The 27,908-nt window shown below is 30.4% G+C and overlaps 2 protein-coding genes across 2 annotated transcripts in view; one reads left to right on the top strand and one right to left on the bottom strand.

Annotated features, from left to right (window-relative positions):
• LOC140451924 (uncharacterized) overlaps positions 1-27,908 on the bottom strand; it is an 804,624-nt gene that overhangs the window by 607,917 nt on the left and 168,799 nt on the right. The window lies entirely within an intron of this gene.
• On the top strand, positions 533-22,090 carry LOC140451917 (polygalacturonase-like). The gene is made up of 5 exons (XM_072545882.1): positions 533-665; positions 5,980-6,213; positions 10,116-10,330; positions 18,262-18,586; positions 21,793-22,090. The coding sequence occupies exons 1-5, from the start codon at positions 548-550 to the stop codon at positions 22,047-22,049; spliced, it is 1,149 nt and encodes a 382-aa protein (XP_072401983.1). The 5' UTR covers positions 533-547; the 3' UTR covers positions 22,050-22,090.

Raw genomic sequence — 27,908 nt, 5'->3', positions numbered from 1 at the left:
TTTGCTAAAAAAGAAAATTAAAAATCTACGAATATGACAAAACTTTACATTGAAAATGTCAAGTTATAAGACATTCAGCGAAAAATGGCGCTGACTACTCTACCTACAAGCATGTCTAAGAATGTTAAATTAGATAATTCATATGTAAACAAATTTGTTCTCACACTTACACAGTTCTTACCTTTAGGTTTAAATCAGTCATTTTGTGTGTACTAAAAATATCATTATGCTTTAAGTTATTTAATCTTTGTTTTTGAATATTTCTTTAAAAAATCCTCTTATAATTTGTGTTTAAATCTAATGAAATTTTAAGCAGCATGTTTAAAATTATACACCGTGCTTTTGTTTCATACTCTTCGATAGCCTTTTGAGGATGATACACAAAATATGTTATCATGTTTTATAAAATGTATTTCTTAATTTGAATTAAATTAAGATTCAATTAAACTGTTTACACCATAATAATAGACACTTCAGGAATTAACATTGATATACAAATATTCATCTTAAGAATATTTGATAACAGGTTTTACAGTTATATAAAATCATGGGAAAAAAAATAACAATTTGTATTGTTTCGACTTTCGTTATGAAGATTTTACAACATTTATGCGTTTTAGTAACGCTAGGTGTTGCTGCAGCTTCACCGGCGCTTAATGAGTCAAGTAAGATATTTATTATTTCATCATATCCCTCAAATAAATATAAAAGTTTTGCATACTTCTATAAGTTGTCTAAAGCCCTATTTTTTGTTATAAATTCTTTTTTTTCCATGTGTTTTTCTCCACATTATTCTCATGCTGTGCTGTTCCTATATTATAATAAATATATTTTTATATAATACCTATTATTAATTTAATGATAATAATTTAAACAATGTCATATATTTCTGATTTACAATAGTTTTTTTTTTGCCCCGACTTCGCGTCTTCCGCATTTTTTCTGTTATTAGATGTATATCTGATTCCTTAATAGGTCTTTAAGGTATGATGTTTTGTGGACTTTGATATTGTGGAGTAGTTCTTTTCTTAAACGATCGAGAACTGTCCATTTAATATATGGTCTGTCCAGGGAAGTTTTAAGATATAAATCCACATCTCAAATGCCTTTATATAATATATATATATATATATATATATATATATATATATATATATATATATATATATATATATATATATATTATATATATATATATATATATATTATATATATATATATATATATTATATATATATATTATATATATATATATTATATATATATATATATATATATATATATATTTATATATATATATATATATATATATATATATCTTCTATGGAATATATGTTATGGAAGCAATGTATTTTCCCACATTTTGTTTAAAAATTCATTTAAATTTAAAAATAATTATTTTAAAAACAAGGTATTAAAAAATAGACGTGAAAAAAAAAGAAAAAAAGTCATTATTTAAATTAATAATAAATACAAAAAAAAAAGTAATTATTTATTATTAAAATAAAAGCATAAAAACAACGAAAAGTCTTTCTCAGATCTTGCTGGATGTAGTTATTTTGGAATATGAGGTTTATGTTTGCAGTGTTCCGCACAAAATTATATTTTTATCTAAAAGCTTATCGGCGAACTCAAAACTGGTCAAAACGTTATCAGTAGTTATTACATAGATAAAGATAACTGCAGATAAATGGTTTACCAGGTTCAGGTACCTTTGTATTTGGTCTTTCTTAGGTTTGTTTTATTCTTTGCCTAAAAGTATACATTTTATAATATATATTGCATATTAGCTATATATGCTCAATTACAATTAGCCAAACATCAAATTTTTAATCCACACTTGTTCATGTAAATCCGAAAAGCAGCCTTGCCTCGAAATGGGACTAACTAAAGATTTCTTATAATTTGATACAAAATCATCAAAGAGATCCCTAATTTCGGCAAATTTATCAGTGCGTTTTATTTTTTTTTTATTGGATCGAAAATGGTCGAACCTTAGGAAGCACAGAATCTATTGCGAGACATGGTAGATGATAATAGAGGCCAACATAAACTTGGATCTTGGCCCCATAATATATATGGGGCCTTGCGAAAAAATAATTGAAAAACTTCTTTTATGATGAAAGATTGAGAACTTTATCTACTCAAATCTGTTGAAATATTTTGTATATTACATTTCTGCTCTTTATCCTCATAGTAAGTGGAACTTTTCCTCACAAAATACCATCTTTAGACGTATAAGTTGGGTTTTCAGTGTAATTTAGTGATTAATTACTGATCTCACCATTACTTACTTGCAACACTTCATCTGCCTCATCAATTTCTGTCAGTATATCAGTCTCTTTGATATCACTAGAACTATCTTCTAGTACTAAATCATTAAAATAACTATCGTAAGAGTCTGTTTTTAATATCGCCAATACTTCTTTATCAGTTACCTTTTTTGGATTTAGAAAATTTGGTGTTTCACTCATTTTAATAAATCACGTAATCGACTACAAACGTAACTAAACACACTGGAATAAGAACAAAAACAAATCAATTCACTTGTGTAGGTAATATTATACACTAAACACAGTCGGGATATGATCAATGAATACAAAGCGCGGTTCTTGTGTTCATCCAGAAACGCTATCAGTTATCAATTCTGTAATGTAAGACTTAAAACAAATAAATATTCTAGTACAATTGGCCTAACTAAAACAAACTTTAGTTAATACAGGAGTTAAGATTATCTAAAATCAACATCAATGTAAATGTCATCAGTTTCCTCTCAATAAGTCAGTCTGAATATCGAGGAATCACAACTTTGATTGGTTGAAAGTAAATTTAAAAACTAGAGGCAAATATTTAAATATTCAATTAAATATTAAATTAAACCTAAAAAGATACTGAAAAGAAAAAATAAGAGTTAGAGACACATAGCAGCAGATCTAATATGACTTAGAAAATATAATCAAAATTTCTTCTCCAAATAATACACACTGCATGATAAATATCAAATAATACACTCTAAAGTAATCTACGAAATTTTGTCTTTTCTTTGTCCCTAATTGACGTTCCCTAGACTTTCTGAATGCATGGCAACTTTAGAGATGGGCGTTTTAAATTATTCTATATATTAAGCATTTTTTGGATGGGATTTGTATGTTCTGATGTTTACAATTGGCTATGAGCATAGGCAGGTCGAACTCTTAGACAATTGTAATTTCAGAGAATGATTCAGATCTTGTGTATTTTTTTCTGTACCTTCCTTATCACATTATCAGCGAGTCACGATTAAAAAGAAAATAACTATATTACATTGTTTAGTTACTATTAGTAGTTACGAATGATAAACATATACAGGGTGTAGCAGTAGTGTGAGAAAGTCCAATTACTCAGTATTCGTAAGATATATCAAAAAAGTTATTTAGATTAAAGTTGGAGCACAGATAGGACCATACTCTAAAATATTTACAAATATACAGGGCCACCCATATTGTCGGGGTGGAACAAACTTTTCTTTTTTTTTAACGGAACACCCTATATATTTTTACATTTTTTACTTTCCTTGATGATCTCGTTTTTTTAATGTAAAGTTTGGCAGTGTTTTACGTAGTAATTTAAAAGATAATTGAAGGTGTTTTTTTTTATTAATTTCGTAGCAAAATTAACACCCTGTAGCATTGTAGAGACTTGATATCAAAAAATATATTTATGTTTAAAACATTAACATAGTCTACTTTTATTTAAATATAGAATATAGTCTACTTTTATTTAAAATTATTAACATAGCGAAATATTTAATTTTGATAATATACAGGGTGGGTCGAAACTCGGAATGAGTATTTTCTGAGATTTCTTGAATAGGATACCTAGTATTTTAGTATTGTAATGAAATGTTCTATGATACTTTATTAATAACTAAGAATTCGTTATGTTTAACTGCTTTAAGTTGTAAGTTATTCGTGTTTTTTTTTGCCAAACATTAATTGCAACAAAAATTAGGTGAAATTTTATCAGGTTGACTGTGAAGAAATACATAATAATTTAAACTGATCCTTAGTTTAAAAATATTTAATAATATATCAAAATACCCCGGTAGTTAAAAGTAACATGACATTTAATATATAAATAAAATATTTACTCAACAAAAATAACACCCAAATCGTTAAATTTATAATAAATGTTTAAAATGGCCCCTGTAGCGGTCAATACATAATTGCAAGTAATCTCCAAAAGAGCGATTTATACTTCTTAATACATTTCTGTTTAATCTCATACATTCATTTCTAATTCTCACATTTATATCCTCATTAGTTGTAGCTGATGTTTTATACTTTATTATATTTTATTTAATGCCAGAAAATAAATCAAGCTTGTATAAATAATTTCGGCAATTCGTTGTCCAAAACAATGTAGATACATTGTTCCGTTTATGTGATTCTCGAAAAAGAAAGATCTCATGACATAATTTCCAGGAATTACAGCCCAAACATTTATTGATCATGTTGTTTAACTGTGAGGAAATATTTTCTTGTAAATTAGAAGTTGAGTATCTAATAGTGGAAATTATGTCTGTTTACAGTATCATTCTTGTGGAAAGTAGCTTCAACTTCAAATAAAAGTATTCTAAAAGATATTGTATATAATAAGGATTACATGTAATCAATTTTCTTCGTTTAAAATAATATTTGTTTGATCCGAATTTTCGTAATTTACTACGGTCTAGTCCGTAGAAACTATTCCAATAAACTTTGAAAAGCTTTTCTTCTGGGTGGTCGTCTATCTGGGAATTGCTGATGATAAATTCTTGTAGCTAGGAGCACATTTTTGTTACACCCTCTTGGCACAAAAGATACATCAATAAGTTCTTCTTTAAAAAAATTATGTTAGTAATAGCAATAAAACAACAGGAAATATAAAAACAGTTTAATTTTAAATTTTTAAGCTTATGTTGAGTGTCAAAGTCATAGCCAACTAGATAGAATATTATGTTTTTATTAATATTTTACACACAAACAATCCTAACTACTTAAGTACATTGATATCTTATCCAATACCAACCAATTAAGGAGCAGTCTAGATTATTATGTATTTTTTTTTCCAAAAATTTGTTTTGATAGAATATTTTCACGGCCAACCTGATCAAATTTCTCCTTAATTTGGTTTAAAAAATCACGCATAACTCACAAATTAAAGCAATTGGGTATGGGGAATATTTAATAAATAATAAAGTATCATACAAGAACATTTAATTACAATACTAAAATACGAAGTGTGCCAGAAAATACTCATTCAGGAGTTTCAACCAACCCAGTATATTCAAATTAAATAGTTCGTTATGTTAATAATTTTAAACAGTAGTAGACTATATTAAAAATCTTTTGAAAATAAATTTGTTTGATAACAAATCTCTACAATTCTACAGGGTGTTAATTTTGCTACGATTTAATAAAAAAACGTAATTTCCTTTTAAACTACCAGCACTGCCTAAACTTATATTGGAAAAACGAGAACATCCAGAAGTGTCCAAAAAGGTAAAAATATACATGGCATTGAAATCAAAAAAAGATAAGTTTTCTCCACCCCGTCCTATTAGATATGGTCCTATCTCTGTTTTCTAACTTTAACCTAAATAATTTTTTCGTATCTCTTACGACAATTCAAACACTATTCAAAAATAAACAAATAAAAACATGTTTAGTAATGAAAGCTTTTATATATAAAACATTTTAATTTTTTTAGTTCTATAAAAGTGTTATCAATATTTTATTTCATTAAGCGATGCAAGTGGTATTGTTAGTCAAAAGCATATATTACTTTAATCTCAAGAATATTAATTATTACAATTAGCGCGTGTTTTGTTAATTATGAATAAACACTAATTGAATGTGTTTGGTTGAAATATATGGCAGATTTTTTCTGTAATAATTTTCTCTATCAACTGTGTGTATAGCTGGTTAAAAATATGAGAGTGTTTGTATTTTGTTACAGATGCTTTAAGTGGCTGCACAATTAATAGTTACAATGACGTTAATTCAGTAGTAGCGAACTGCAAGTCTATATCTGTCGGCAGTTTTGAAGTTCCAGCCGGTGTAACACTCAAACTGGCTCTTCAACATGGTACTACACTAACCTTTAATGGAGTTATAAACTTTGGATATAAAGAATGGAACGGACCTCTTATGTGGATTACTGGAGATGGAGTTACTGTTCAAGGTTCAGGAAGTAAGTACCATATAACTATTTTTGGTTTAGCCTAGAAACTGATGTCTTCAAATATATTTCATCATCATCAGATTATCATCTAAACATCAATATATATTATATTGAAACTGTGGCAGCGTTACGTCAGCCATACTAAGTATCCTAAATAGACAAGAGATACTTTTATTATTTATAAAGATAAGAAACATTCAACTAATATTTATTCACATAATTTAGTTAGGGGTATAATCATTATATAGGTGTCAGTTATAGCGAATTATTGCATAAAATATAGAATAATATTACAAACCATGTAGACAAACTCGTTCTTCTTTAAGTCCCATCTTCTATCGAAGGTTGGAAATCATCATGGCTATGCGGACTCTGTTGACTGCCGCTATAAAAAGTTCTGCACTACTGCATTCAAACCATTCCCTTAAGTTTTTAAGCCAGGATATTCTTCGTCTTCCCACATTTCGCTTTCCTCGGATTTTGCCTTGCATAATAAGTTGTAATAATGCGTATTTTTGCCCTCTGATCACATGTCCTAAGTACTCAAGTTTTCGTCTTTTGATAGTTAATATTATTTCCGCCCCATTTCCTATCATTCTAGTTACTTCCACGTTTAACATTCCTTGAATCCATGATATTCTCCACACGGAGATCTCCACCGATCTCCGTGTGGAGATGTAAATATTTTTTTAAATAATCTTGACTGTCTTTTAAATCATTTATACAAGCCAAATGCATGTTATATTATTTGTGGTGACTTTAATATTGATATGAAAACGTCAAACAATAACCAAACAAAACTACTTAATTGCTTATCTGCTTATAACATACATACTAATCTTGTCAAATGGCCTACAAGAGTAACAAATACCAGCATAACAACAATTGATAATATTTTTGTAAATTTTTCTAATTTAGGTACATCATGTATTCTTGACAACACTGTGTCTGATCATAGAACTGTTTTAGTCGAACTTGAAATCGATATATCGAAATTGCCTATGTCTTGTCAAAAGCGATATTTTTCTGAGAGTGGGATAGATAATTTTGTTACGAGTCTTGTGCTGGAAGATTGGAATCTTGTTTATGGTATACTTGATACTAATTTGGCTTTTAATGTGTTTGTTGATATTTTTTCGTATTATTTTAACATTAATTTTCCATTGCAAAATAAACGTATTATAAATGATCGTAAAAAATGGGTAAACACTGAAGTACGCTTATCTAGTAGTAACTTAAAAAACTTGCATGTTTTATCTAGATCCTGTCCGTGTCTTCGTGAATATTACAAGTTAGGAAAAAAGAAACACCAGAAACTATTATGTTTGACAAAGAAAAATTATTACCAGAATATTATTTCATCATCAGATAATCCAACAAAAAGTGCCTGGAGACTTGTTACCGACGTTACTAATAATGTTGACAATAATAGAAGGAAAAATATATGTCTAAAATCAAATGAAAATTGTGTAATAGAGGAATGCCCTATTGTTGCTAACATGTTCAATGTTTTCTTTAAGAATGCTCCAATTGAGGTACGTTCTAAAATTCCCAGTCATCAAAATAGTACTTTAAGGAAACCGCCTTATAATGAAAATAACAATTTTTTACAATTATGTCCTTACACTCCAAATGAGCTGAGTGAATTATTGATAGGAAAATTGAAATCTTCAAAATCGTGTGGATTTGATGAAATACCTCAATTTTTATTAAAAAAAGTAATTCCATTCATATTATCACCTTTAACATTCCTAATAAACTTGTCTTTTTGCAATGGTATTTTCCCGGATTATCTAAAGGTGGGAAAAGTCGTTCCTGTACATAAGAAAGGTGATCCAAAGAATATTAGTAATTATCGCCCAATAACTGTCCCTTCAGTGTTTTCAAAAATATTCGAATACTGTTATCTTAACAGATTAAACTCTTATTTATTGGAGAAAGGTATTGTTAGTAAATATCAGCATGGCTTTCAGGCAGGTAAGTCTACAAATACAGCAGTTCATTCATGTTATGAGACTTTAACTAACTATATTGATGCGGATGAATGCCCTGTCGGGATTTTTTGTGATCTCAGTAGGGCATTTGACTGTGTCGATCATACGTTACTGATTAATAAGTTAGAAAATATTGGAATAAAAGATCTCTCTCTAAAATGGATAGAATCCTACCTATCACAACGTCGTCAGTATGTCTCCTTAACAGATGTATCCCAACAATCAGTAAATATTTGCAAATCAGATTACATTTACATTCATATGGGTGTTCCACAAGGTTCTGTAATTGGCCCAATATTATTTCTTATTTACTTCAATGATATTGTCTCAATAAATTCTGCTGTACAGTTTACACTTTATGCAGATGATACTTCAATACTTATATCAGATAAATCACATATATCTCTTGAAAATAAATGTAACGAACTTTTGTGTGATCTTAGTGATTGGTTTTCCTCGAATTACTTACATCTTAATGCGGATAAAACGCATGCTATTCATTTCCACAATAGACAGAAACATCTGTTAGATATCGAACTATCAATATATTCTAAACAAATTGAAAAAGTTCATTTCCTAAAGTTTTTGGGTTTGTATGTTGATGAATGTCTCAATTGGAAAAGGCAATGTGATGATATTATTTCTAATATCTTTCTTAGTATATCTTTGAAACCTCAAAGATATACTAAGTGAAAAACAGCTAATTATGCTGTATTATGCTCAGGTGGAGTCTCGTTTGCGGTATGGCATAGTATTTTGGGGTAGGTCTTGTAACTTCGGTAAAGTCTTTCTGTCTCAAAAGAGAATCGTCCGTTGTATTGCTGGTATTTCTCGAATCACTAGCTGTAAGAGTTACTTTACTAGATATAAACTTTTAACTGTGCCGTGTTTATATATTTTTGAAGTTTGTGTTTTTATTCATTCAAATCTTGAGAAATTTAAAACTAATAGTCAAATTCACAATATAAATACAAGGCAGAATCAAAAATTACATGTGCCTTTTTCTAAAGGAAATATGCATTTTTACTCACCTGCAATAATAGGTCAAAGAATATATAATAAGTTACCTGAGCCAATAAAAAAATGTAAGAATATGAAAATATTTAAATTAACTTTAAAATATTTTTTATTGCAGAATACGTTTTATTCTGTTGATAAATATTTTAGTAGTTGACATTATTTTAAGTATATACTATGTAGTAATTTTACATTTTCTATTTGTGTTTGTCTTGTAATGTTAGGTTTAGCGTAATTTTAGATTTACATTTATATTTACTTATTTTGTTTTCTAAACTGTGACTGATCCTATACAAATTGTATTTGTCAAAAAGGAAATAAAGTATTATTATTATTATTATTATTATTATTATTATTATTATTATTATTATATTCGTGGGATTCTTCTGTAACACCAAAATTCAAAGGCGGCCAACTTATTTAGATGGACTTGTTTTAGTGTCCACACTTCCAAACCATAAAGAAGAGTCTAACAAACTGGTCGAATATATTTTAAATTAAACACACAAAACTACCAACAGGCAACAACAATAGACATTTAGAGGATAGACGACACTTGTACAACTTATTAAATTAATAATTAGGAAGGGGCAGAAAGTTATAACAATAGTGCAAGGAACTTAAAACAGAATTATAATGAAATAATACTGTAAATTTGATATACGTTTAAAATAACAACATTAGTTCCTAGCTAACAGTATAAAGTTAGCTATGTTTAGTAGCACAGATTAAACAAAGTTTGACATTTTCTGTAAGTTCTGTAAGCTCTGCCTCTATAATAGATTATTATCTGTAATGTCTGATCAATTCATAATTTCGGAGATTGATTGGTATCAGTCTTTAAAAATAAAGTCACTGATTATTCAAAACTACTTTGAACTGTAGGTTATAATATTTTAGGTCATTTGTTAAATGGTCGTGGAGAGCTTTGGTGGGATGGACAAGGTGATCACAGCTACAAACAGAAACCACAATTCATGTTAATACAAGCAACTGGAAACTCAGTTTTCAAAAGTATTAAGGTTAAAAATTGTCCACACACATGTATCGGAATTTCAGATTCTCATGATCTAACTCTTCAAGGGTGGACTATTGATTCTAAGGATGGAGATTATGTAAGTGTAGTATTTAAATAATTAAATCAACATTAATAATTAAATATCTGATTTATCAGAAGAGGTAAAATATGATTGCTCCCTTGAGCTGGTTACAACTCGGAAAAAGTTTGTTTGCATACTTACTTATATTGAATAATTAATCAATTATATAATATATATAAATATATATATATATATATGAATATATACATATATATATATATATACATATATATATATATATATATATATATATATATATATATATATATATATATATATATACCTAGAGCTAAATTAACACTATTACAGTAGAATTTTGATTCACACAGGTGGAGCGGACGATATTTTCTTCGTGAGAGGACTCCAAGTTGAAGGGAACCGTATGCCGTCATCTCTTTTATTGAGACAATTTGGCTTTTCTTTTTTAATTTCTACGGCTTCTCGGATAAGTTTTGGTTTATAGAAGCGAATGGAGGTTATGGTTCTGGAGTTTTCAAAATCAATTTTGCGACATGTATGAAGATGGTGTTGACCTAGAGCTGATATTGAGTCTGAATTGTGAACAGAAATAGAATGTTCATAAATCCTGTTTTGGATTTCATTATTTCTTTGACCTATATGGCCTATCTCTGTTACCCTATATTTAGTCATTCTTCCCGCCGATAAAGGAAATGCTACCGTCATCTTAACCACGTATTCTTACATAAATAAACCTTCAAATCTCATTAATACTCTAGACTAAAGACTAATTCCTAATAATCCACCAACCCATCTACAGAAAACTACAAAAAACATCATCAATAAAACCTCTCTTCCTATAGACATAAAACAATCTCTAATTCACAAAGAAACTAAGTTCCTGTAGCTGGCTGTATACCATGTATCAGTGTGTCTAAGTGTACATGTTTTGAGCGACTAAATATTTAGGTAAAAATCCGTTAGGTGTTATTAATTTGAATTTAAGTTACATTATTGGATCTTATATGTTATTATGTTAAAGTTACAATTGGAATTGATAACATGGCAAGGTAAGACTCTACAGGAGGTTGCTGATCCTGAGACAAAGTGTCTACGAGGATTTGTTGATAGCAACTCGAGTTGTCAAATATTCCTATAGATGAAACTAAATATTTTGAAAACTAAATAAGATATCCAGTAAGACCTCTTATCTCTCATTAAACATTGTATGTCCAACGCTTATTTCATCTTTTAAAATCAATTCTACAGACAAATAAATTGTGCTCGAATGGGCTTCCCACTATCATTAGTAATTGGCAATATCTTTATGGTAGACTTCGAGACCCGAGCACTATCAATGCTTATACCCACATGTTGGCTACGATATGTTAATGATACATTCGTCATTTGGCCCCGCGGCTGGTATGATTTGGTGTCTTTTTAAAACCATCTGAATGTTATACATCCTAGTATCCAGTTCATGATAGCGGTGGAAACTGATTCATTCCTACCGATTCTCGACGTTATCATAAATAATAACCAATTCCAAGGTTTTTGTCAATCTTTTTATCAAAAACCGGCCCATAATAATCGTTACTTGCATGCCAACTCTTATTATCCATCTTCACAAATTATTTTAGTCATACCCTTGTCTAAAGATCAAAACGCTTTGCGGTGATGCAAGTAGACCCACTGAGCTCTCTAGTTTAAAACAAGCCCTCGTCCAAAACGATTACCGCAAAAACTACATCAATAGGAGCATCAACAGACATCAATCTCACACTCAATCTCAACCCAAAGAATCTCTTCCTTACTCTTAATTCTTAAATCAAGAGTAATAGAGACAATATGTACGCCCTCACGAAAACTTTCATCTCTTGTTCGATCAATGGAAGACATTCCAAACCAGCAACTCGGAGTTTATGAAATTCCTTGTGCAGACTGCCCCGATCCTATATAGGCCAAACAAATCGTAGAATCCAAAATACGATATTTATGAACATTCCATTTCTGTTCGCAATTCCGACTTAATGTCAGCTCTAGACCAACATCATCTTCATACAGGTCACAAAATTAATTTTGAAAACTCCAGAAAGATAGCCCTCATCCGCTATGGTTACCATCCACTCCACCCATCAATCAAAATCCTACTGTCAAAAATGTTCTCGCCAACCTCCGCGCCAATCCCCACGCCAATCCCCGCGCCAATCCCCGCGCCAATCCCCGCGCCAATCACCGCGCCAATCCCCGCGCCAATCACCACGCTGGCCCCCACGATAACCTCCACCCAAACCACGTCACCATCGACGATATAAATGACGTCCTCTATTCCCAGCACCAGTAATGCATTGATTATTGATCAGTGTATTAGTGTCTGGGGTCTCAGGAGACTAAGACCTCGGAAGCTCTGAAGAAGACGTCGAAGAGGATGTCGAAAGCTCGTCGCAATAATAATCGATGCGGTTTAACCCAAAAGAATGTTGAGTTTAATATTAATTTCTCTAATAGTATTAATCTTAGCTCTAGGTTTAATGTATATATATATATATATATATATATATATATATATATATATATATATATATATATATATATATATATATAAATATATATATATGTAAATACTTTTTTCTTTTTGGGTGTGGTAGTCAATAAAAAATAGAGCTTTGCCAAGGCGTACTATTTATTCTGAATCCAAGCTTTCGGTGGTTTTTTGCCACCTTTATCAAGGTCTACAAAGAAAATTACTAGGAGAGCATAAAATCTAGGAGCAATTGCATTGTAAATTTTCAAACTTTTCCCAACTGATTGATCTATTTGATTCTCCTTTACCAAATCAGAAACTAGTTTATTAGCCTTTTGTTGCAAAGTACACACGGGATTATTGTTCAACTTTTTATAATATTTAGTGTCAGTGAGTAAGTCTTCACATTTTTGTATATAGTCCCTAGTGTACATTGCTACAGTGACATTGCCTTTGTCGCTCTAGGGACTATACACAAAAATGTGAAGACTTACTCACTGACACTAAATATTATAAAAAGTTGAACAATAATCCCGTGTGTACTTTGCAACAAAAGGCTAATAAACTAGTTTCTGATTTGGTAAAGGAGAATCAAATAGATCAATCAGTTGGTAAAAGTTTGAAAATTTACAATGCAATTGCTCCTAGATTTTATGCTCTCCCAAAAATTCATAAACCTACTCTGTCTATGAGACCAATAGTGTCCTCAATAGGTACACCTAATGGCCCCATAGCAAGTTTTTTAACTAATATTCTCACAGAAACGTACAGTAATAACAGCGAGTTTTGCATTCAGGACTCTTTCAGTTTCAGTTCTTTTATTAATAACTTTAAATTACCTACGAACTATAAGCTCGTTAGTTTTGATGTAGTGTCTCTGTTCACTAATTTACCATTACACACAATATTGGTTAGCGTTGAGAAACACTGGGATGACATATCAATACACACAACCCTTAACTTAGCTAATATCAAAAAACTCATTTCTTTTGTTTTTGACTCTAATGTTTTTATTTTTAATGACTGTTACTACAAACAAGTCTTTGGTACTCCAATGGGTTCCAGTATTTCACCAATACTGTGCAATTATGTCTTAGATGATTTGATTGAAGATAGTTTGCAACAAATCAATTTTGAAATACCGTTCATAAAGAGATATGTGGATGACTTAATCTTGGCACTACCTGCAGACTCCATACACTCTACGTTAAATGTGTTCAACCAACAAAACCCACACTTGCAATTCACATGCGAGGAGGAGCGGGAGGGATCTTTGCCTTTCCTTGACATGAGTTTGCATAGATGTGAGGATAATGTTGTGAAAACACAATGGTATAGAAAACCCATATGTAGCAATAGATTCATAAGCTACCACTCCTACCACCCCCCGAGGATGAAAACTAATTTAGTCCTAGCGATGAAAGAACGTGTCAAAAGGTTGTCTCATCCGGATTATCTCCAACATGATCTCAACCTCTTACGCAATATTTTTGTTGAAAATTCATATCCTCTAAGACTGATAAATAAATTAATTTTTAATGTCCCCTTTGCTAATAGAAACAACATACTTACTATGTCACAATCAGTGCCCTCAGCACAAAATATTTCTGCTCCAACAAGTGTGTATTTTTATGCCCTTCCATATATTCCGAAACTAACCGTTGAACTCACTAAGATTTTTAAAGACTTTAAGAATATCAAAATAGCTAACAAGAACATCAAAACCATACGTCAGCTGTATAGCAAAATAAAACAACCCCTAACCACTCTAGAGACTACAGATGTTGTTTATTGCATTCAATGTACTGAATGTCCATCCACGTACATTGGTGAAACTGGAAGGAATCTGTCTAGCCGTATTATTTCTCATAAGAGTGATTGTAGATTAAACAAACCTACTTGTGCTTTGGCAGAGCATACTATCGATCTAGACCATAAGATAGATTTCAACAATGTAAAAATATTAGCCAGAGAGAAAAATAAATTCAAGAGAACTTTCTTAGAGATGGTACATATCAGCAAGAGTGATAATAACAATCTTAATAAGAGATCTGAGATCCAGAATCTTAGCAAAATTTACAATTTTATATTGACTTTTGACTGAGCTATTTTGCATCTCAGAGTTTTCTTTGGTTCTTTCCTTTTTTTGAAATTTCATTATTAATTGAATATTTACGATCAAACTGCAATTACTAATTCAGTTTTGTTTTGTTTTGAGTTGTTTTTTCTAAACCTATTTACTAAATACTATTTTCTTTCGATTGCTTATGTTATAATTTACATTTTTAATTTCCCGCTTAATTTCAAGTTGGTAATACAGTTGGCAGTACTAAAAATTCACTAACAGTATTCTGTTAGACGTTATTTTCAAAGTTGTTTTTTGTATTTTCTCCAAACTATTTAAACAATAATTATCCACTCACTTTCTCTTTCTGCTCGTGAAATGTGACTGAAATCAAGCCTGCAACGACGACTGTTTCAACATGTCGTCCTTCATTTTGTTTTTAACTTTTAACGTTTTTAGTAATTTTTAAAGTGTTTTTTAACAGTAACATTTTTAAGTTTAGTTGCAACCTCAGTTTTATCATGTTATTTAACGTTGTTGTTTATGCCACGAATCTTACATTCGGGTAAGTTTTTTATAGTTTTTTACAGCCTTTTTGGCACCACTCAGTTTGTTACAACATAGTAATTTTCTTTGTAGACCTTGATAAAGGTGGCAAAAAACCACCGAAAGCTTGGATTCAGAATAAATAGTACGCCTTAGCAAAGCTCTATTTTTTATTGACTACCACACCCAAAAAGAAAAAAGTATTTACATATATTTTTTCCAAACTAGTCAAAAAACTTTGGACTAATATATATATATATATATATATATATATATATATATATATATATATATATATATATATATATATTAGTAGATTTTCTTGGGCTTAGGTTCTTAAAAAAGATTGTCATAATACTAAGACATTTTTATTTACTTTTTTCTACGTTTCGGCAGGAAATCCATGCTTTTTCAAAAAATAATATTGACTAAAAACATTTTATCAAGACATTATAAGGCTTAAAAGAGAAACTTTTGACTTACCAAGCATGTAAAGGTTCGGTGCTAACAATTATACATTAAACGTCACAATTGAAATATTAATAAAAGCATAGGACAGACCCACTAAGTCACTACATGTAAAATGTCACTACGTTTAAAATTTAATATGTTGTTTATTGATGTTGGTTTATCATTTAAACAATCAGTTATTTTAACATCATAGACGTTCTGAGATTATCTTTTTGTGTGTTTTAAAATTAAATTAAAATATATGTTGTTTAAATTTTTGACATCTTTTTTATCATTTATTGCATTATTATTCTTTTATATTTGTATAGACTCTAAGAGCTCCCTCTTCTTCCTGTAATGTACACTTTCTAGGATCTTGGTTTTGTCAAAATCAAATTTATGTTTCTTTTCGTTTTCATGTTTTGTGAGGGCGTTTTAGTTTTTTTTTGTCATATTTGTGAAAACGTATTCTTGAGTTAAGTAGCTGACGGATTGTCCAATATATACTCCATCACAATTCGAGCAGGGAATTTCATACACAACATGCGATTTATTTAATAGAGGGGTTTTTGTTTTCTTGTAAAATTCTTTTTCAAAAGATTGTGCCCTTTATGAGCATCGGTAATGTTATGTTTAGACAGAAGATTTGCAAGTTGTTCTGATAAACCGTTTATATAGGGGAGAGACATATAGTTTTTCTTCACCGTGTTGGTTTTATTGTTATTAATGTTATTGTAAAATCTATGCAGTCGCGATTTAAAAGTGTTGTCGATAAGGTGGTGTGGGTATGAATTAAGTGTTAGTGCTTTTTTTTTTGCTTTTTTAATGGCCTGAGGTCTATTGATAGCATCGGATAATCTGATAGCTCTATCGGCGGGTCCGATAACTACAGATTTCTTTTGAAACAAGGGATAATGATAGTTGAAATTTAGATATCTCTACGACCAAGTTTTCATGGTGTACCATGCAGTAGTTATAGTGCTGTTTTCTTTACGTAAAGTGAGGTCCAGAAAATTAATTTGACAATTTTTTTCAACTTCTAATGTGAAATTTAGTTTTTGGTGAAAGTTATTGAATTCATTTAGTAAAATATCCATTTTATCCTTTGGTGATGCACTCAAGCAGTCATCTATATAGCGATAGAAAATGATGCTAGATGCTCTAAAACTAATTGAGCGATGGCACTGGATATGCTAAGACCCATAGCGCATCCATCTGTTTGTTGGAAGATTTTGTTTTTATATAGGAAATAGCTTGACTTTAGTGTTGTTTCGACTGCTAGTAGAAATTCTTCTAAAGGGATGTCTCTGAACACTTTGATTTCATTCCACTTTTTTTTAATAATGTCTTTCGCCAAAACTATTGGAATATTGGTGAATAAAGATAGCAAATCGAGAGAAACTAATTTATAATTTGGAGGTAAATGTATATTTTTGAGTTTTGATTTTAGATAATCAGCGTCTTTTAAATAGTATGAATTTTTATTTATTACGTTGGAAATAATGTTCTTTAAATATTTTGAAAGGTTTTCAAAAGGAGACTGAATGCATGAGACAATAGGGTGCAGCAGCATACCTTCCTTATGTGTTTTGGACAGATTCTAAAAATCCGTCAGATAAATTACTATTAACAGTTTAATTGATTGTATCCCCTAAACTATTAGAGATATTTAATTTTACCAAAATAATAATTGTTCTTTTTGGAAAAGTGAACAAAATGGTGTTGGTCAAAAATAGGAATTAGATGGAGCTTTTTTAAGTATAACTCACCTTTCTTACGTGCGATTAATTTTCAAAATCCCCTCATTTCAAAGGAAATTATTGTTTCAGCTTTAGAAAAAACTTTGCCAAATTACTTTATTTTTAATAATAAAAAAATTTATAATAATTAAACATTAAAAATTTTACTAAAAGTTGCAAATAAATTTTTTAATAAGAGATTTAAACAAAATTAAGCTTTAATAAACAAGGCATGGAAATTTTAATAACGAACTCTGATTTTGACTTAAGTCATTTTGTAAAGTTTTTTTTAAAGCAGTATCATTTACCATTTAAATGAGGGTATGTTTAAACTTAATCGGACGTATGAAAGCTGATTTATACTTGGAAAAGCTACATCAAATGCCTATTTTGCAATTGTTTTTCATGAAATTTGTTATAACTCCGGTTCTAGCAATCGGACCAACGTTTACTTAGAGATTAGATACAATCATCTAAACAAATTGTTAATAACAAATTATCTGACGGAATTTCTTCGAATATATGCACAAAAAAACAAAAAAAAAAACGTCAACGTACTGAGGGGACATAAAATTGAATAATTAACTACGCTGGTTGCTAGATTATTTAGTCTGTATAGTCTTAAAGTCAAAGATAATTATATTTATAAAATTTTTCGTTTTAGAAAGGAGGAGCTAACACCGACGGCTTTGATATTTCGAAATCTTACAAAATTACCATTAAAGATTCATCAGTTAGTAACCAAGACGACTGTATATGCGTAAATCAAGGTCAACAACTTCTCTTTCAAAATCTTCAGTGTTCTGGAGGACATGGACTGAGTTTAGCTGCTGGAATATACAACGACTACTCCCTTAATACCATTCACGATGTTACTTTCAAAGATTCTGTCGTTTCTAACTCAAGAAATGGCATTCATATTAAAACTATTCCCGGTAATCAAAGAGGAGAGATCTCAAGTGTCACATACTCAAACATTAAATTATCTGGTAAGATTTTTTTATTTTTATAGCTTAAAACAAACTATCAAAAATCATATTAAAAATTATTATATTTAAGAATGAAACTTTTTATGAGAAATAAAAAAAAAACGCTTATGTTTGGATTCTCGTTGATTTGATAGTTTTCATATTCTTTAATCTGTTACTATCGATTATTACTATTTATCTCCAGTATCTATATATGCATCTTGATATTTAAAATTTCGTGATTATACTGTCAATTTATCATGTGTCATTTATAGCTTGTTTTTAAGATCACATGTTTGTGTATGTAGATACAGTAAATTTAAAACGACCATTAATTACGATGAAATTTTATCAGGTATAATATACATACCAATTTCTCAAGTACAAGAAGACAAAAAAGAAGAAATCCTTAAATCCTTCCGGATATTGCATTTTTTAAGTCATTAGCTCATTTTTTATCAAAACAGTTTTTATTAATATATTGTGTCACGGGATCAGAATAATAATTCAACTTTAAAAAAAGTCTTATAGTCTGGCAGCTGGGTTCTGTAGTCTGTGAATATAGCCGCAAACGTCAACGAGAATTAAAATATTTTGGTTTGGCAGTGTTGGGATGTTTTTAGAATGCATTATGTTGTATGCTTCAAATATAAAGAGGGAACGCTTTTAAAACGTACATATCGATTATACTATTTTATGAATTCTGCAATTTTTAATTTATATGAAACAATAACGAGTAAATATCTGTCTCTCTCGAGACATCTTTGCAATCTGGCAACTGCTGATTTTTCGATTGCCAAATCTATTCCCTAATCGATTAAAGGGATATTGCCAAAAAATTTCTAATAATTAACTGCAATTAGTCTTCAAATAAACAAATATTTACTCATTCTTGTTTTATATAAATTAAAAATTGCAGAATTCATAACATAATATAAACAAAATGTACTTTATCTTTTATCTATTATTATGTCTTATTTATCTATTTAGCTTTATCTTTTTATATTAATTTGAAGCATACAGCATTTACATTATGAAAACATGCCAACACCGCTAAACCGAAATTTTTGTTCGATGTTTGACATTTGCAGCTATAATCAGCTTGTACTTTCGGTAAACTCAACCAGCTATTCTATATATGTATGTTAGTTCCTCCTTATCAAAAAGTGGTACCAAACTTTTATAAATATTTTTTGTATAAATAAATTTTTAAATTTGAATACTTTAATTTTTAAGCCGTCTCATCGTAAAGTATGGGTAAAAATACGTTAAATATTTCAGATATGTTATAAATAAAAAGTTTATATTTTAAAAGTTATTAAAAATTCTAAGTAGAGAAATCATAGATTTAGCCTATTTTTTAGTCCCTATAATTTTTACATGGTACGTGTACGGCGTTAACAGGACTTTTAGGCCCATTGCTGGATGGATAGTTTCTATAGTTTTCTGTTCTCAGCAGCTTCTGCTTCAGCTTCCATCTCTGATTCCCATCTCTCTGACATCTTCCATCACTATATCTCTCCATTTCTTTCTTGATCTTTCTGTCTTTTTTTTGCCTTCAGATACTCTCCAAACAATATCCTTTACTTGTTTATTACCTTGTATTCTTTATAGATGTCCGAGCCATTATAGTATACGTTTTTTTACTATTTTTTTTATTGTAGGGTTAGCATACAATTGGTAGACTTCTACATTAGTTCGTCTTTTCCATTCTTCTTCTAATAGTTTTTACAAAAATTTTCCCATGCTTTCAATCTGTTCTGTACGGTTTTGTTCATTGTCCATCGGCAGCGTATAGCATTGTGCCTCTAATTGTAGTTTTGTATACTCTTATTTTTGTATTACGGGATATATATTTGGCCTTAATTATTTTGTTCATGGCCCCAGCATATCTGTTGGCCTTGATAGGTCTCAGGATGATTTCAGTTTCTACATTACATGTCTGATCAATAAGGGTACCTTAGTACATGTCCACCTTCTCGAATTTAAACCACCTCTAATTTAAAGGAGCCCCTGGTGTTTCTTACTTTTTGTTTGAGATTTCTATGTAATTGGATTTAGGAATATTAACTTTCAGTCTCATTTTAGGGTTTTCCCTAATCAGTATTTTTGCTATACTTGCCAGGTTTTTTCAATTTCTTAAAATGAGAACCACATCATTATCCTTACGTAAGCATTGGTGCTCTTTGTAGAAAAAAGTGCCTAACCTAACTCTAGCACAAATGGGTTTTCTAGTTGTCATTTTTACCAATCTTACTATTTTTTCTGGCACTTCGAATTTTCTTACCGTTTCTATTAATTTGTTTCTGACTACAGTATCGTAGGCGGCTTTGTAATCAATGAAAAATACTTTTGCTGAAATTTTTGTACTTTGTTTTAGCATAAAATTTTGATCGGTTGTTGATCTTCCCTTGCGAGATTCTCCTTGTTTTTCTTCTAGTATCTTCTCAACAGAATATTTCTAATCATTTTTTAATTAGTATAGCAAGCACTTTGTATCTTACCTCTAACAAGGATGTTCCCCTATAGTTTTCGCATTCAGTTCTCTCTCTGTTTTTGTGTATGGTAATTATAATAAACTTGTTCCATTCGTTAGTACATTGTACATATTTCTCTAAAAGCTGCGCATAAATAATTAGAAAGTTACAAACGATTTCGACAATTTACTATTTTAAAAAAATTTAAGAAACTTTGAGTTAACATTGAGTTAACCAGCCATAAATAATTAGCTTTTTACCTTTACAGAATGATCGTTGTCGACATTACTCGAGCTACCACTCGAAGCACGCGTAGTGTCAACACATACTAGTCCGCCGTGTTGAAAAACTATTTGTTTATTGCTTGTTAACTCACCGAAAAAGAAAGTTTTTTCTTGGTAAATTGCCTAGTTTAGTTTCTCTGGGGTTAGTCGTTTGGATCTGTGATAAATCTGCATTAGATCTGTATCATTTCTGCGTATAACCAACGATACACAGCACAATGTACAGGAATCACCGATGTTAATATTTGGAATTGTATCGCAAGCAGAAGAAAATAAAGAATATATAAATATCCTAATTGTGCTTTCAAATAATTTCAAGAACAGTACCACATATAATAAATATTTACAAAATACACATTATATACAGCAGTTAACGAATACAGTATACTACAAATTAAATTTGAAATTTTACGTAATCTCTAGTATAAACAATCAAACATACTTTAATATAGTATCTTATTTTCAGGTATTTCATATTATGCCATTAATGTACAAGAAGATTACACAAACAACGGTCCCACTGGAAATCCTCAAGGAAATATCCCCATTAAGGATTTAAAGATATCTAACGTTTACGGCACAATGACCGGTGGAAATGCAGTTAAAGTTTATATTCTTTGTGGTTCAGGAGGTTGTAATAACTGGAATTGGTCCGGTATAAACGTCTCTGGCGCAGCTAAGAGCAATTCATGCAACTTCCATCCCAACGGATTCTCATGTTAAGTGGATTAAACATAAAGATAAATATATTTTCTTCTGTCTTTTACCTACTTTTATTCTGCCTTTATGTTTTACCTCTACTTATAAAACGTGGGGTTTGTATCGTCTAGTAAAAATTTTTAATACTAACTTTTTCGAATGTATTAGGCAGTTTTAAAGTCCGTACCAACCGTTTTATAAGTACCTTGTAACTACACAATAGATGGCTCTGTCATTATCCTAGATAACCTGGAGGGCCTGCTGGAGCTTATTTCTAGAGTAACAGAAAAAAGTAGTAGACTGGGTCTCAACTTTAATATAAAAAAATAAAAAACAAAATAAGATGCTTATTAATAAAATTAAAACATGGTCAAGTATTAGTCAACCAACAACCGATAGCAAATAATATCACCAACTATTTCTACTAAGATACGAGTTAAAATGGCCAATGAAAATATTTAACATGAATAAATATAGGGATTGATAATAGGCTATTGGATCTCCGACGAAGTTAAACTACGACTTATGCATTTAAGAGTAATGAAAGATAAAATCAATAAGAGTAGAATATGTGAAAACTGTGGGTTTTAATGAAGGCATTTGCGTGAAAATTTAACTTTCTTTTTAAACGAAAACCGCTTATGCTAAGACGATTTTATCCCTTATGTCGTTTTACCAATCGATAGAGGAATATCGATTCTATTTTTATTGCCCTAATCACCTAAACACGTAATGTTAATAGACCAGTATTCGTGATTTTATCCTTCATGCCACTTGAAAGTTTTTTAGTTTTAACTGCGGTTCGAGAAAACAAAAAATTTATCTTGGAAAAGTTGTAAAAATTTTTCAGGTTCGGTCCTTGATTTTATTGTGCATAAATCAAAAATCAACATATTAAGAATGATAACAATAGTCCTTATTTTTATTGGCATAAGGGTAGGTAGAAGTTTTCATACACAAAATTATTTCAAAAGTCAAATCTAAGTCTAAACTAGTAGCGACAACTTATGTGATAGTGCCGATGAGGACGACGATGAGAATGACGTTCCTCAGGATGATCCGACATCTGAATCGGAAAAATGGAGATAGTGATAATGACATTGATACATTTTGGTATAAAAATTGGGGAATCTTTATGTTTTTCCCACAGAATAGGTGTGTAAGTTTTGGGTTCCGCTGTTGTTCCAGTTGACATGGAATGTCTGAGACCCCGGTGCATGATTCTTACAAACGATTTACATAAAAGTATATAATGTAACACGCTCGTGACACTGTCAATTTTCATACAGATATATATTGATGTATTGTATGCCTACTTAAAATGCCATAATGGAGAAAATGGTTGCGCTTAGAAACAAAGTTGCCTGGTGACAGCAATAAATTAAAAGACAAAAATAATTTTAACTATTTAAGCAACCTATAGAACTTATGCTTTTTTTCATATCAGCTTAAAATATCATTTTCTGTATGGATGCAAACTGGCATAAGAGAGAAAATCGTGGAAATTCACTCAAAGTTTTAACAAATGTGCGACTTATGCTGTACGCATAAACTTCTCGAATCGTTATGCCGATGAAACAAAGTACTTATTCTAGCTAAAAGCATTGCATACTTTTAATTGCATAAGAGAGAAAATCGTGGACCAATGCCAAAAAATTTTTGCAACTTTTCCGAGGTATAATTTTTCTTTTTTCCCGACCTGCGGTTGTGCTTTTTCTTACAGCTTCCTTATCGTGAAAACTAACAAACTTTTAAGTGGCATAAAGGATAAAATTATGAACAGTGACCTAATAACATTGCATGTTAAGATTTAATTAATACCTTTAGGACCCAATAATCCTTATGCCACAATTTAAAAAAAAAAAGAATCAATATTCCTCTATTGATTCATAAAATGGTCTAAAGGATAATACTACATAAGTATATTCGATTTTCAGAAGAAAGCACCCCTGTTTAACTCTAAATTTCCTGTTTTATGCTTATTTTATATGCAATTTTTATCACACAAAAATGTATAAGGGATAAAATTGTGGTTGAACTTTGTATTCAAATCCGACGGTCTATAAGGTAAGAGCAGCATTTACGAAATAAAAAAAAATCTTTAGATGTAACACCAATAACAAACTAAAATATGTTGACCAGTTTTACGTTAAAAGTATATTTTAAATACTAAAAGTGCTGTATGAAAATTTTTTTTTTCAAGTCCTTCGTCTTAAAAAAAGTTTGCGCTGAAAGGGCTTGAAGGTGGTGCTAAAGTCAAGCCAATACAACATTTAAACAATTACAACTGTTTAATTTTTAATTTATAGAAATAAAAAATAAATTCAGTTCTTTAGTAAAAAATTTTGTGTTTGTATTTTCTATTTTTGAATTATAGCATTTTTTCGGTTGTATCTTTTTTAGTTCTTGAGTTATTTTGAAAAAAAAGCGGATTTTTTTTTATAAATTTCGAAATGGTGGTTTCATTTTAAACTCAGTTTTTTTTAAATAAAACCTTCATATCGTAATGTTTGTATATAAATGAAGTAAATTGTAAATGAACAATGATTTTTTTTCAACCAGAAAGCGTACTCCCCTTAACTTTCATGCAAATGCTTTCACTTTTAGCAGTAGCCATTTTAAAGGCTATTTAAAAAATTTTAAAAATGTTTTTTGGTTTTTTATGAAAAATTAACGTTTTTAGATTATTCAATATCATATGTTTCGATTTTAATATTTGATGAATAAAAATTCTACTTTCGAACAGCCATAACTTTTTTAATATTAAGTTTACTTATATTAGGTTATTATTAGGTAATAATAAAAAACGAATATCTTCGTTTTATAAACTCTATTTTATATTTAAATATTTTCTACAGTCCATCTAATTTAGATAACGATTTACGTCATTATATACGTCAGAGATTGAAGTTGACATAGTTGCCAAAGTATAAAAAAATCCTGAATCCATTTTAAATCAAATAGGTCACATAATTATTATTATACTCTTTACAACGACTATTTAAATTCTTACATGGCATTTTTGAAATAAAACACACTAATTTTGTTCTAAAAAGAACAGATTTTATTAAATAGTTAAAAATATAAAACAAGAGGTATTCACTTTAAGATTTAAATTAATAAAGTACAAAAAGTGTCAACACCGCAACTGTCAAATAGGTGTTACCAATTTATGCCAAAATTTTACCTTCGTTCAATTACAGTTACAGTGTGTTCCGAACAAATGTTCTTGATAAAAACGGTTTATAATGCATTTATACAAATTAAATGAAACATATTATTGTGTATTTCTTTAAGTTAACATTAATAGAAACTTTTAAATATTAGTTCTACGCGTATATAATAAAATATGTCTAGTGGCTGTAATGCCAGTGTACTCGGTAAAGTGATTCTAAAAAAGAACACACCTACACCCTAAATATTTCGTGTTGGTATCATGTGACGTCACACGCTATGACGCCGATGACGTACATCGTTAACTAAATTAGATGAAGTGTAGATAAATTTAAAACTTTTGGAGTTATTCGCCACAAACCCTTTAAAAACATGAATTCCAAAATACCGACATTTTAAAAAAACTAAAAAAAAATTTGTCTTAAACTTCACTATTCTAGCGACTATCATGTTTTTTTTTATAATTTTTTTCCACCCCCGAGTTGGATGGTAACCACTCCCAGAAGACAAGCACATATTATTAGCATGGGATAGATTTAAAGTGTTTTTTAAGTATTTTTTAACTACTGTCAAAGTTTCAAGTAAATCGATGCATATAAAAAACCATCAGAGGTTTTTTATTATTTTTACCATCATATCCCGGACTAAACGTGGTCAAAAATGGATATAATAAGTCTTTAGTGAAAAGTAAGAATACTTCTCACAAACGCACAAAAACACCATCCATATAGTGCAGTAGAGAGAAAATCATATCCCGGACTAAACGTGGTCAAAAATGGATATAATAAGTCTTTAGTGAAAAGTAAGAATACTTCTCACAAACGCACAAAAACACCATCCACATAGTGCAGTAGAGAGAAAAACATTACCGCGGTATCAAGGGGGAAGAGGATGGATACAGGCGAGCAACTGGATAAAGTCGCAGGCTGATACATCTGATTTACTTCGAGTAATTAGCGCAGTAGATGACAGAATGTCGCTTTAATAGAGGGAACAAGAAATGTGCATAAACCACCTGAGAAAGCAAGAAAAATCCACACCTGGATAAGTAAACGTCTGCATGGACAAAATTTTAATGAGAAGGAATGCAGAGGATCTGTTAAACCATTCTCTCAGGTTTTTAAGTCATGAGGTTTGTCTTCGACCTGGCCCTTTTCTTCCACCTATCTTGCCTTGTATTAAGAAATGACGTATATTATATTGCTCTGGATAACGCATAACACGGCCAAAATATTACAGTTTGCGATTTTTGACTGTTCTGACCACTTCCGTAACTTTTCCCATCCGCTGCAAAACAACGCCGTTGGCGTATTCTACGTATTCTATTTTTTTTGCTGATGTCCCAGATCTCATTTAGATTACAACCAAGCTAAGTGATAGTGTTGGTACTTCCCAGCTGTTCTTCATAAGCTGTTATCACTTCTGGTTGTATTGGCGTTTTGCTGACAACCATTATTCTTGTCTTTATGGTATTTAGCTCTAGTTCATATTCATCACACGTTGTGGTAATCTTTTATTCAGATGTTGAAGATCTTCGTAACTATTTGCAATTAACACCGTGTCATCCGAGTACCTCAAACTATAAACATTTATGTCATTCATTTTTTTACCACATTAAACACTATCCAATGCTTCATTGAACATAAATTCCAAATAGATAATAAATATTAGTGAGGACAAAATGCAGCCATGTCTTACTTTTCTTCGTATTTTAAGCTCTTCAGAATTATCCTGGCCTATCCTGATGTTTGCACGCTGATGTAAGTAAATATTTTGAATGATGCGTAGATCTTTATCATCAGTACCTACCTTCTGAATAATGGTTATTATTTCAGTATGTTTTACTTGATTAAAGGAGATCAATAAGAATATTTTGACAATATAGCATCAAACTATTGGTTGACAGAAAGGACCAGGAAAGACGTTTCCCGACACAGAGGGTTTTCTACGTTCCATTCAGGATCAGGTTATTCCAACTCTAAAATGTATTATCAAAGACCTTCAGGTTCAAAACGACAAATTCCGATGTGAATTCCAAAATTTATTTGGTATGCCCCTGGGCTATGTACTAAATTTCTTTGAGTTTTTGTTTATATTGTGACGTAAGTGTTTGTGCACATCGAAGAAAAATTTCACTTCGTAGTAAAATAATTCACATTTTGCGTTTTAAAAATTCTGAGAATTTCAAACCCAAGCCATGTTAAGGTTTAATCTCCTTTGAAAAGCGTCGTTGAAAAGAATTATGATTTACCCTATGCGAAGAGAGGAAGCTGTTAGAGGAGTGAGTGAAGAAGGTCAACTTTAGGTGGGATTAAGAGCTTGAAGCAAAAAGTGCTCGGCGTATAATCTTTAAAAAAGCCGGCAGATATTGTTTGTGGAAATGTGAATTCAATCAAATGCAAATGTTTTGCTGAATTAATCACCGATCTGTTATATGTGTTTTATTGTGCCCTTAATGGAAGATTTGTAAGCAGTATTACAACGATATTAGGGGTCCACATGGTTTCGAAGAGTATTTGAAAAGCAAAGCTTTGAATATTTTAATTTTTTTAACCCGAAGCTCGATAATCCAGTGCCCAACTTTGTCTATTTGTTTGACCCTGGTAATTCCAGACCAGTTTGCAGCTTATGAGACGCATTTGTGTTATTTTACAGTGCTTTAAGTCCAGTTCCAGCCCCAAAAACTTTTAAAGGAGATACAATGGTCAG

The sequence above is a fragment of the Diabrotica undecimpunctata genome, chromosome 1, assembly GCF_040954645.1.
Source record: "Diabrotica undecimpunctata isolate CICGRU chromosome 1, icDiaUnde3, whole genome shotgun sequence".
Classification (NCBI taxonomy): domain Eukaryota; kingdom Metazoa; phylum Arthropoda; class Insecta; order Coleoptera; family Chrysomelidae; genus Diabrotica; species Diabrotica undecimpunctata.
Note: the sequence above shows the minus strand (reverse complement) of the source record. Positions and strands in the feature narration are given on the sequence as shown.